A 12,374-nucleotide genomic window follows, 5' to 3' on the forward strand; every position below is an offset into this window, starting at 1 on the left:
TGTTCTCTGCTCTGCTGCCAGCAAACAGCATGAAATCTTTGTGCATCATCTCCACTTCACTTTTGCTTTAAAGAAAACTCTAAAATAAAAGTTTGCAAAATTAACTCTGTTATATCAAGCACTTGCTCACTGAGCAGCTCCTCCCTATGGTACTGCAGATACTGGTGTGACACACAGACAGATTTCCAGACATATCGATGGGAACTAGTTGAAATTCTGAGGCTGAATTTCCCTCCTCCCACACTCTCCCCTTTCACTCAGCTGCTGGAAGGCATCTCCAGAGTCCCCAGTGCACTCTGTGCATGAAGGAACACGTTTTCAGTAAAACCATCTGTACCATAGAAGAGACGAGACAACTATCCTGTGAAACAGCACAGCCCTATTTCCCACCTCCAAATCTGATGCACTCCCCATGGGAGATTTTTTGCTAACCACTCCACAAAAAACTCTTCCAGTGGACACCTTGTGCCCTTGGGGGGCTCTGTCTCCACAGGGTGACTCCCTCCAGTGCTCCTTCCCGGCTGCTCTGCTTTCATCCTGACACCACCACTCTGATCCCACCCCATTACTTAGAACCCTTGGGGTCCCTTAGCCCTGAGCACTGGCACCAGGTTGCCTGTGGATGATGTCAAAACGCCTCACAAATTCCTATGCAAAAGAGGAACATTACAAAAAAAAGGGGTGGACACTTGTGGTGGTTGGCACAAAACCACTTTGTCTCTTGCAAAAGATGGCTCCGTGTGTTCCTCACATAAGACGTCACCTTGAGGAGGGATATTTTATAGAAACATGGAATAGTCTGAGTTGGAAAGGACACACCCAAATCATCTGTACAAGACATGCCGAAAATCCCAAAAATCATGTGCCTGAGAGCACTGTCCAAAGGCTCCTGGAGCTCTTGGGCCTGTGAGCATTCCCTAGGGAACTTGTTCAGTGCCTGACCACCCTCTGTAGGCAGAACCTTTTCCCAATATCCAACCTAACCCTCCTGACACAGCTGTTCCCTGGGTCCTGTCCCACAGAGAGCAGAGATTGGAGCTGCTCCTTGAGATGAAGATGCAGCCCCTGATGAGTCTTCCCTCAGTCTCCTCCAGACTGACTTTGTGTGGCCCCTCCAGACCTTTCCCCATCCCCTTGTCCCTCCTTTGGACCCTCTCCAACATCTTTAGGTCTTCCTTATGTTGTGGCACCCGAATCTGTCCCCCAAATGGAGGTGAGGCTGCCTCAGCCCAGAGCAAAGCAGGCTGGCTGGCCTGCCCTGGTGCCCCGAGGAGGTGTTGTCCCTCCTGGCTTCCAGGGAACACAGTTGGGTCCCATTTGCTCATTTTGCTCTCTGAACAGACTGTCACAACACCCCACTGGTGATGGGACCACATGGTTCACCCACAGTCCAGCAGAAGGAAGGGAGTAGTTTTGGGAAGGTCATACCTGGAAGCACCTCAAATGCAAGCAGTACATATGGGCAGGAATAATGGAACAGCCTGGAAGGAACCTCAGGAATTATCTTTTCCATCTCTTTGCCCCAAAGCAGCATAAATGGACTGGGACGATCCAGGCTGAGGGTGAGGAGCGGCTGTGGAGCAAGGTTACTGGTTCCCATTTTCAGACCATCATCTCTACCCCAGTCCCCACTAATCCCTGTCTGCTTTGATGTGGGAGACGAATCAAGCTGCATTTAAGAGATTGGGAACAGCCACCTTTGGAGAGCAGGACTAGCAAAACCAGTGGGAGGTGTCCCGGGGGCCTCATTAACCCTTTTAATGGTGACTTTGTGCCCCTTCCGCAGGGAGCCACAAAAACTGCCCAGCCTGCAGGGAGGGAGGGAGCGCACCACCACCACCAGGCCCTGACAGCTCTGTTTTTTGAGGAGAGGGTCTTAAAAAGTGCTTTTCTCACTAGGACAAAGCAGACTCGGGAGGCTGTTGGGTGGTTTTCCCAGCCAGAATCCCAACAAGAGGTTGGAAACACCCCCAGGCTCTCCCTGTCTGCAGGGTTGGCTTAGCAGGTCCCAGTTTAGTAGGTGCTTAAGCAGAATGAATTTATCTGGGTACCTGTAAATCTCAAAGGTCTTAAAGTCTCATGAAAGCCACCACAGCTCAAGGAATGTTTAGGGCCAAGCAGCTCAGGGTTTTCCCCTGTAAACCTGGGTGGAAGCTGCAAGTTTAAATCAAACATGAATCCCTGAGAGAAGCAGTTTCATATCCTCCTTGGAAAGAGGAAGGTTCATCCCTCTCTGCCAACACCATCTCACCCCCAACCAGCCAGGACAAAGTGAGGACACATGAAAAGGTCTCAAGGAAGATGACCTGTGCATGAAAGCCATTGCAGCCCTTCTCCCAGGAAGCCCAAATCCCATCGGAATCCTTCCTGCTTTGAAGTTGGTGGAACCTCCACCATGTGACTCCGAACCAGCTTTGTGAAAGCTCAGCAGCTGCAAACCACAGGCACTGCCCTGGACTGACTTCCTCTGATGTGCAAGGCTGGGCACCTGGAAAAGCCACTTCATAGGGACAGGAGCAGGAGCCAGAGGTTGAATATCAGGTTTGTTGTGGAGGAACAGCCCGAGAACTCTTCATACACCCGAAGGGATAGCAGGGCTTGCAGCTGGTGGAGGGTGGTTGTCCCATGAGCAGCATTTTTCCTGTTTTCCAACAAAACCAGGGGTTTGGAGGGTCTACAGCCCTGAAACGTGTGTCACTCATGTGGCACAAGGCACTCCACAGTGGCTGAGCAGAGATACAGGGAATAACTGGGACCTAACCCCAGCCAGATGCAGATTTCTCACAGCTGGAAAAACTGGAAAGTTGTCGTCCTCAGGGGAAAAGGGCCGTGTCCTTCTTGCCATGAAGAGGAGATGCAGTGTCTCTGTGGTCCTGCTGGGCAGCAGAGCTCGGAGCAGCAGCTGCTCCCAATCCCGCAGCCGTGAAGGGCTGAGCCACATGGAAAGCAGGACTAGAGCCTGGCTTCTCCCTGTTTGCAGCTTGCCCGTGGTTGTGCCAGCCTAAAAAAGTTCATGAAGGTCATGTCTGGACCTCCCTAAGGGCTCAGTGATGTTTTGTCCTATCCATGAACGCCCTGTCCTCAGGCAGTGCTCCATGTTTGGCTTCAGACCACACACCCAGTGTCTTCTCTAGGGATTGCATCAACACTTTGGCTCAAAATAGAACTAATTTCTAAAATATTTCTTCTTTTTTCACTTGCATGCAAGAGGTCCTAGTGCTTGGGTTACCTTGAAGCAACACGAAGGATGTGATGCCCAAAAGCTCATTTGATTTCTTCAACTATCTGTGAATGAGAGTAATCTGGGATAGTGAAAAGTGTTCCTGGCCACAACACAGGGTTGGAATGAGCTGAGTGTTATGGTCCCTTCCAACCCAAACCGTTCCATGATTCTATGAAAGTACATCTCATTGCAAGATGTGCATTCCAATATACTCAGACCAACATAACTATAATGGAACTACTACATGGTTATAATTAAATATAGTATTTTTTTCATTTCAGTCCATTAAAAGGAAAGACCCTTCCAGGAAATATTCTAAATATCCTGATTCTTTTTCCTGGCTTTTAATTTTAACTGCATTTCACACTGACAGCGGCACTGAGTCCTCCCAGAACCCGTTAATTTTGCCCCAGCAAAGATGTAAAGATTTCTCAGGGCAAGTTCTGCAGTCCTTTGTGTTTCTGTGATTAGACCCCCTTTTTAAGGCAAAAAAGGAACTTCATTTGTTTCCAAGAAAATTGAAAAATCTTCTTAAGAATTTCAATTAAGAGGGGACAATGCCTTCTCATTACCAGATACTACTGGAGGGATTTAATGTCAAAAAGGTGTGTCAAGGAATGACCAGGCAAAACCTTCACTCCAGCCGACATTTCTCAACCTGCTTGTAACACTTCTCGTCTTTGTTACTTCTCCCATTCAGGTGAATCTGCTGTGTGTCCTCGTCCCATCACACCCTTGTTTGAAATTTAGCCTCTTCCCTGGGCACATAACTGAGTAATAAATCACTGTCATATCCCAGAAGCCCCTTAACTTCAATTTCAGGTATTCTAAGGCCCAGTGAAAGCCTTGGGTTGTCCAGAGAAGCTGTGGCTGCCCCTTCCCTGGAAGTGAGCAAGGCCAGGTTGGATGAGGCTTACAACAACCTGGCATAGAGGCAGGTGTCCCTGCTCACAGCAGAGGGTGGAATGAGATAAGCCTTAAGGTCCCTTCCGAGCCATCATTCCATGACTCCAAGATTCTGTGAATCCCCAGTTTCCCAGAGCACCCCTCCCCATGACCAAACTCATCCTCAGTACCACCTCACGTGGTTCCTGCTCCACGAATACAGAAGCCACCAACCCCATCCTGCTGGTCAGCACCCAAATTCTCTCCAAGAGCCACAGCCATGCCCACAGGAGGAAGGAATAAATGCTTACGAGAACACTCCCAATAACGTCAGTGCTGAGCTGGGATGGATCCGCCTTCCCTTTCCCTGTCACCAGTGGTCGTTGCTCAAGAGCCCGCCCGGAGCTTGCCACGGACCCTGAAAGGGGCGGCATCCCCATGACATTTTGCAGGAGGTCCTGAAACGTAATTAAACGCTGTGGTGAAACCAAACCGTAAACAAGCCATGAATAAAAACCCCTTGAATTATTTTGCTAAACTATAATTACACAATAAGGAAGCAGATTAATTAAGTAAAATATAAGTCCTGAAACTGAAGCTTGCAAGCAAAGCAGTTTATTTTAATTTCCACATTATTTCATATGAGATAGAAGTGTTTGCTGTGGGTTTAAAATGTTGGAAGCCATTCCTTGCTGCCAGGCAGGCCAAACCCAGTGGATAAATTAAATTTTTGCATCTGAGGCACCTCCTGAAATGTATATAAGGAGAAGGGCTCTGCCTCAGAGGAGCTAAAGGAGATCTCCTTCTTCCAGTTTCTGCTCCTGTCTTGCTCCTCCGCGTCGCCATCACCGCCCGCCCACCCCAGCCACCATGAGCCGACAGTGCTACACCTCTGGCTCCATCCTGGGAAGACGAGGCTTTTCCTCGGCATCTGCTGTCTGCGGCCTAGGCAGGGCCAACAGCAGCTCAGCCTCCGTGTGCCAGACCGTGGGACGGAGGTGTGGGATCGGTGGCTTCAGCAGCCGCAGTGTCTGTGACCTGGGCAGAGGGCAAAGGATTTCCTTCGGTGGGAGCTGCCGCAGTGGCGTCTATGGCAATGCCGGCGTCGGGCGCTGCGGCGTCGCCTACGGCGGGGGCCGCTTTGGCACCGTCGTGGGCTTTGGGAACTGTGCGAGCTTCGGGGGCCTGGGCAGCTACAGAGGCCTGGGAGACGGCGTGGCCATGGGGGGCTACGGCGCTGGCATCGGCATCGGCCTCGGCGGAGGGAGGTCCGAGGGGATTCGTGGCGTCAGCATCCACCCAGAGCTCCTCAAGCCCCTGTGTGTGGGCGTGGACCCTGAGGAGTGCCAAGTGCGGACCCATGAGAAGGAGCAGATCAAGAACCTCAACAACCAGTTTGCCTGTTTCATCGACAAGGTGAGACCCCACTTTCCCTGCCCCATGTCCCTCGGCTTCGAAGGGCGCGTGTCCCCAGTGACAACATGGAGAGGTATTTGTCCTGGTGCCCCAGTATTTAAACATTTCTGATGAGCCATGGTGGTCCTGCCCTGGAGACCTTCTGGATTTAAGCCTTGCACCAAGGCGACACCACCAGTGTTGTATCTTTGGATGGTCACCAACCTGCTAAAGAGCTCAGTCAGGTGCAGCTCTAGGGATATAGTAAATCCAAGCCTGTGAGTGATGAGGTGAAGACACAGAAGGATAGGAAATTTCATTTCAAGTGTATAATCTGATGTTGTTCTCACAAATCTATAAACTCCAAAGGACTTCTGCATTCTTAAAATAGTTTGTGTTTCATGAAGCTGATGTGGAAGGATGAATTTAACTAAAATGGGAGGAACAATTTTAATTTCTCTCTCCCTCTGCTCTGTGAATGAAATGATTTGGTGATTTCCTAAAAAGATGTAATTTGTCATTGTTTTCTTGGCTACATTTAAGGGTTTTCATAACTGTTTAGAGAGCTGTTATGGGAAAGAATTTTTCAAACAGCAAAGAAAATCTGCTCTTTCTGATCTGATCTTGATTTTCCTGGAGAGTTGTTCTGCAACTGGAAAAACTGAATCCACCTAGAAGCAGCAACTCCTGCTTCTTCCCATTTGTAAAATGACTTATTCATGACCCATCAAGCTCCTAGAGAGCCCTTTAATCTAGAAGCAGAAATGCATGATAAGTATCCACGACTGCAGTTTAAATCTGATACATTCAAATTAGGTCCTGGAAGGAGCTTTTAGTGCTGAGAAAGGCTTGTTACTGCCCTGGGCCCATCGGGAGGCAGAGGATCCAGTTCGTGGGGAGGAGGGGAGGTGTTTGGCTGAGCCAGCATCGGTTGAACCCAGGCTTGGCCTCAACACAGTGTGAAGGCATTGGTGTTGCTCAGCCTGAGATTCGAGTGCTGGGTGGGGCCAGTTTAGCTCAGAGAAGATGCTGGTCCCACTCAACCCCCTGAGACAGCAGCACCTGACCATTTGCAATTCTGATTTGATTTTCACTTTTCCCTTTGGGAAGTGCAGAAGCCCTGGGACAGGAGATCCTGACTCTCCCCTCTCTTCCCTGCCCAGGTGCGGCTGCTGGAGCAGCAGAACAAGGTGCTGACCACCAAGTGGGAGCTGCTGCAGCAGTATGTGCTCCCAGCGTCCCGGAGAAACCTGGAACCTGTGTTTGAGAACTTCATTTGCAACCTGAGGAAGCAGCTGGAGTGTGTGCTGGGGGAGCGTGAGCGGCTGGAGAATGAGGAGCGGTGCCTGCGCGACCTGGTTCAGGAGTTCAAGTGCAAGTAAGTCACATACAGGGAAGCTGCAGAACCAGACGTTGTTGGCCTGGGTGGTGTTCCTGTGTGTGAATCCAAGGAAATTGCACTGGATGGATCAATAAACTGGGGCACAGGGCAAGTCACTGCAGCACTGGGAGAATTTCCTGCAGTGGGCATCCAGTGCTGCACTGGAGATGCTTCTGAGGGACTGGGAGACTCTTCAAGCCCAGGTTCCTTATGGAGCAGGATAGGAAACACTCTTCCTCTGCCTCCTGCGTACCCCTATAGCTTGCCATATCAAATCTCTCCCATCACCTGTTCCTGTGTCTTCTCCAGTGCCATCCATTCCCACAAAACAAACAACCCTCAGCCAATTTCCTCCACCCCACTTTTTACCCACATCATGTTGGGATTCATTCTCTCTTCCCAGAGGGAATGTGGGATTTGTTTTTTTTCAATCTAAGCTGCAGATACTCCCTAATATCTCCCCATGTGCTCTGCTAAGCCATAAATGAGGTCACTGGATCAACTTTCCCCAGAGTTCATCAACTCAGGTGTTTTTTCTTGCTGAGCCACCACCGAGAGGGTCCAACTCACAATATCTTGTGAAAGTTCTTGCAGGTCCCAATTACTGAGTTATTATGCCCTGACTGTGCTACCTATTGCATCCTGTAGTTTCACAGGTTGCTCAAGCTCCTGACCTTCCCCTGAGGTATTTTGGCCACGGTCTCCCCATAAACACTCTGAGAAGAGTCCTGGATGCTCTGGAAAAACATCTCACAAAGCAAAAAGTCTGGAAGTAGCAATCCAAGCCTCCAGCTGGATTTTGTTGGAGTTGCTGGTGGTTTGGCTGGATTTTGTGTCCTCTGACTCCAGCCACCCAAACCACTGCTGTGGCTAAAACTTCTGAGTAAAGCCCAGTGAGTGGGTAAGAAATAGCAATGAAGCAAAACTAATGATGAAAAATAAGGTGCAAAGTGAAATCTCATTTCCCATGGTCTGCACTGGATGGTTGGGTGATGGAGATGGGACCCCCGGGGCTCAGCATCCCCCCACTCCACTTTCCTACAGGTACGAAGATGAGATCAACAAGCGCACAGCAGCGGAGAATGAGTTTGTGGTGCTCAAGAAGGTGAGTCAGGACCAGCTGAGGGTGGGAAAACCCTGGGCGTGGGGTCAGTGGGAAAAGTAGGCAGTCCTGGCACCATGGCACAGCCTGATGCCCCAAAAATGAGGCAATCCAAGGAATCTGGAGGGCCTCTCTGAAGTTTTCAGCACATGCAGCCCAAACCTACATAGCACTAAGGGTTGGAAATAATGGGGTTTCCTCCAAATCTAAAGAAATCCTGGGATTTGCCACAGTCATTCCTTCACCTCTTTTCACCAAATTCCTGGTATCTCTCCAGGATGTGGATTGTCTCTACCTGACCAAGGAGGAGCTGGAGGTGAGGGTGGGTCTCCTGCGGCAGCAGCTGGAGTTCCTGAAGTGCATCTATGCCGAGGTAAGGGCTCCTGACCCAATCTGCTCCCTGGGGAGCAGATCATCATCTCCTGCCCGCCCCATCCGAGTCTTACACCAAGAGTGCAAGGAAAGTTGTCTTTTCTGAAAATCCTGGAACTGCAGCCCAGAACTGTATGTCTTTTAGATGTATTTGATAACAATGCTGTCACACCTACTTAGGGAATGCAAAGAGGGTCTTGGTTGTCTCCTACACTGCTGCCCAGAAGGGGAGGGATCTTTCACCTGAAAACCTCACAAATTCTAATCCAAACCATCCCTGCGCTCGTCAAATATTTCTAGCAATTGATTTTTTTTTACATTAGTCAAAGTATTTTAATGAAAATAACACTTCTGTCTAAAACTCCACAAGTTTTTAACAAAACACACAGGGGACACTTTACATTGACACTTTTTTGAGCTAAACCCCCTCAGTCGGGGTCAGTGGGACCCAAAGAACTCACACCCAAAGGATTCCCAGTCCAGGAAAGCACTGGCAGAGCCAGGAATGCAAGTGGGTTGCTCCACCAGGATTCCCTGCCCTGCCTTAGGGAAATGCACACAGCCATCCCATGTTATGCCACCAAAAGAGGTGCCAGATGCCAGGTCTTGCTGGACATGAGTAGCCCAGCTGGAGAACCTCACGTTGGAAGTTCAGGGGAGAGCCTCCTCCAACCAGATCCCCCTTGCAGGCGTTGCTGCTGGCCTGGCTGGGGCTGGCTGAGGGAATGGAACTGATGCTCTGGTCCTGCAGGAGAGGGCTCAGCTGGACTGTCAGCTGTGTGACACCTCTGTCATCGTGCAAATGGACAACAGCCGGGACCTGGACATGGAGGGCATCATCAAAAGTGTGGAGTGCTGCTACGAGGAGATTGCCCAGAAGAGCAAGGCTGAGGTGGAGGCTTTCTACCAAACCAGAGTGAGTATTCCATGAATTTCCGTGACAGATCATTTCTGAGACCATTCCTATCCTTCATGATGCAACTTTAACCCACCTCACATTGTGTATTAGCTTAAGTTTGCTTAAGAAAGTTGTACCAAAAAAACCCAAACCAACCTTAAAATTGTGGTTTGAGACATTTCAGTGCAAGCAGAGCAGATCAGAGCGTTCAGAGATGCCCCCTTTGTGCACCCTGAGGAGCATCTTGACTTCCCAAAGGGCAAATCATTGAACCCCAAGGCTGGGAAAGATCAGCAAGGCCAGGATTCATCTGAGACTCTCGCCTTGTCCAGGCTGAGGCCTTGTCTGGGTGGTGGCCTGGGTACACCAACCTTGGTGCAGCTCCAGAGATTTCCATCTTCCCAGGAAGGTAGGGGGCCCTGGGAAGGGGCGATTTGGGTGCATTGACATCATCCTATTCCTGTGCAACAGCTGGAGGAACTCCACAGCAGCCGGGGCAAGTTCTGTGATGACCTGAGGAACAACCAGAGTGAGATTGCCGAGCTCAACAGGATGATACAGAAACTGCAGTGTGAGTCGGACAACGTGAAGAAACAGGTAGGACCAAGGGATGGATCCACCTGGGAGTGCAGCTCCTCTATCAAAGGGCATTATCCTACCATCTCCCACCCTGTGGATCTGCAAAGAACCCCCTGCCCCAGATTAGATCTATTTTAACTTCTCATCTGCTGTTCCTGCTTAGAAAAAAAAAGCAGATTTATTTCTCACTTGGCAAATAAGAAGTGTGTTGGTTTGGCGGTACCAGAATAAGTGTTTGCTGTGGGCTCCCACCAGGTTGCAGCCAACAGATCCCATCCTCTTCACCCCAAATACCTTGGCCACTACAAATCCAGCCTAAATCTTGGCTCTCTGGCACTTCCTGGCCGAGAAATAAGGGGTCATATGAGCAAAGCTGTGGAGATATCCCCTAATATCACTCTTGGCTGCCTTCTTGCCCAGAGAGATTGTGCCTGGAAGTGTCCAAGGCCAGGTTGGATGTGGTTTGGATCAGCCTGGGGTAGTGGAAGGTGTCCCTGCCCATGGTAGGAGATGGGATTGGATGGGCTTTCCTTTCCTTTACTGAATCTTTATGGGAATGTCCTCCTGTGGCTGTCCCCAGATCTCAGCCCTGCAGACAGCCATCTGTGATGCCGAGCAACGGGGAGACTGCGCCCTCAAGGACGCCCGGCAGAAGCTGGTTGACCTGCAGACAGCTCTGCAGCAGGCCAAAGACAAGATGGCCTGTCTGCTCAGGGACTACCAGGAGCTGCTCAACGTCAAGCTGGCCCTGGACATTGAGATTGCCACTTACAGGACACTGCTGGAGGGAGAAGAGAGCAGGTAGGAGCAGCTTTGTCAGGATGGTCAGCAAAAGGCAATGGGAGGGGAAAGAAATACTGCACCCAGGGCTGCAGAGGGTAGCAGGCTCCCTTTTCCCTCCCACTGGGTGCAGAGGGGATCACTCTCATCCAAAAAGAGGATGGGATATTAGCATGACCGTGGAATTAGGGATCCGACCCTGCAGTGCTTTGGTGGGCAATTTGAAGAAGCACCTCTCAGCAGCGTGCACCTAAAGAGCCAAAGGACATGTCAGGTTTCTAAGGAGGCAGATGGCTGGGCTCTATTTGCCTGTCAGTTTGAGGAATATGTCCCTAAATACACCTCTGAGATGTTTCTTTCCTTGACAGGATATGCACCGGCAACCCTGTGAGCGTAGGTGAGTTAATGACCCCCACCTTAATTTCCTTCTAAGCCTTTTAAGCTTGGAACGCTCCTTTTGAGCCGGGTTTTCGCTGCTCTGGGCATGACCGAGCTTGTGTTTTGTCCCGCAGCCGTGGTCAGTGGCGGGGGCACGGTCGGGGAGTGCCGATCCCTGTCTGGAATTGGAGGCAAATGCACCGTCAAGACTGGAGGAGCCGGCGCGGGGCTGGGCATGGTCTCGTCCTTCGGAAACGCCGGGTTCAGCACCCGGAGCGTGGATTGTGTCTCCAAGGTCGGGGCAGGATTCGGGGCCAGAAGCGCGGTCAGCTGCGTGGGGAGAGAAGTGCTCACTGGGGTGGACGGGGTCCAGTGCGCCCCCGCGATGGGCAACCTGGGCAACCTGGGCAACCTGGGCAACCTAGGCAACGTGGTGTGCGCGGGCGTGGAGCAGTGCGGACCCGGGCCCGTGATCATCCCCGGGGCCCCGGGGGTCTGCGGGAACAGGTTCAGCACAAACGTGCGTGTGGTCAGGACGACCCGGTAGAGACCGACGGGGCCCGACACGGCAGATTTTATAATAATCAGCATTTCTGCAATAAAAACAGTATTCCCCCTCCCTCTGACAGCCACAGGGATCACACAACCATGCGCTAGGACATCGCTCTGCCTAAACCCATTGCCTGACAAAACCCACCCTCTCTCTGGTGTCTTTCTTGAGGGAAACCCCCACCTGCCCCCCTCAGCCAGGTGAGATTTTCATTTCAGAGACCATTCCTGTCTCCACACATCATCTTGGCTTTTCAACCACCCTTCCCGGCTTGACCCCTTTCCAGCAGAGACTTTCTTTCCCTAATGCAGCTATTGCAAAAGGATGAAAAATTTGGTCATCCCAACTTCAGAGAGAGAAGCCACAATTTAATTGTCCGAGACAAAGCTGCAGCTGTAATTTAACTTCTTTAATGACAGCAGAAAATCCAATTTTTCCTGTTTACAAGAGGGTAGGGAATGTTTATGCAAATTGGTCCAGGTTGCTACACCGTATTTGGTAGAGCAAATTTTAATTATGCCCCAACGAGCACCTTATATTTCTGTAGTTAAATGCATGCGTTGTTTTTCCTGTGTGCAATAGACGGAGTTAAAGCTTTTAATGTGTAAGTGAACAGAGTTATTACCCTTCGCTTACTCCAGACTTTCCAGCTGTACCTTCAATAAACTCCATGCATAATTCATGCTGCACTGCCTGGGCTTTATTTCCCTCCCTGATATTGCAAATCATAGAAATTTCCTCAAACCTGAGTCTCCAAATGGGTGGAGTTTGGAGCTTCAAGAAGTTTTTGTCTGCTCTCCTTATGAAGCACCTTTGCATACCTTTATCCCA

General features: G+C 50.4%; 1 protein-coding gene across 1 annotated transcript; it reads left to right on the forward strand.

The window, feature by feature from the left end:
- Nucleotides 1–4,978: 4,978 nt before the first annotated feature.
- Nucleotides 4,979–11,831, forward strand: LOC136303722 (keratin, type II cytoskeletal 4-like). Its single transcript, XM_066207310.1, has 9 exons — nt 4,979–5,524; nt 6,667–6,881; nt 7,929–7,989; nt 8,264–8,359; nt 9,110–9,274; nt 9,728–9,853; nt 10,416–10,636; nt 10,984–11,012; nt 11,128–11,831. The coding sequence occupies exons 1-9, from the start codon at nt 4,979–4,981 to the stop codon at nt 11,538–11,540; spliced, it is 1,872 nt and encodes a 623-aa protein (XP_066063407.1). The 3' UTR covers nt 11,541–11,831.
- The last annotated feature ends 543 nt before the right edge of the window (nt 11,832–12,374 follow it).

This window comes from Chamaea fasciata, unplaced genomic scaffold (genome assembly GCF_029207755.1).
Source record: "Chamaea fasciata isolate MVZ Bird 193981 ecotype frontalis unplaced genomic scaffold, bChaFas1.0.hap1 SCAF_41, whole genome shotgun sequence".
Classification (NCBI taxonomy): Eukaryota; Metazoa; Chordata; class Aves; order Passeriformes; family Sylviidae; genus Chamaea; species Chamaea fasciata.

What these genes read in the sequence shown, in the direction of transcription:
- LOC136303722 (XM_066207310.1), top strand. Translation starts at nt 4,979, where the DNA reads ATGAGCCGACAGTGCTACACCTCTGGCTCCATCCTGGGAAGACGAGGC. An exon ending in AGGCTTTCTACCAAACCAGA is followed by an intron (nt 9,275 to 9,727) that starts GTGAGTATTCCA and finishes CCTGTGCAACAG; the next exon opens with CTGGAGGAACTCCACAGCAG. An exon ending in CTGGAGGGAGAAGAGAGCAG is followed by an intron (nt 10,637 to 10,983) that starts GTAGGAGCAGCT and finishes TTTCCTTGACAG; the next exon opens with GATATGCACCGGCAACCCTG.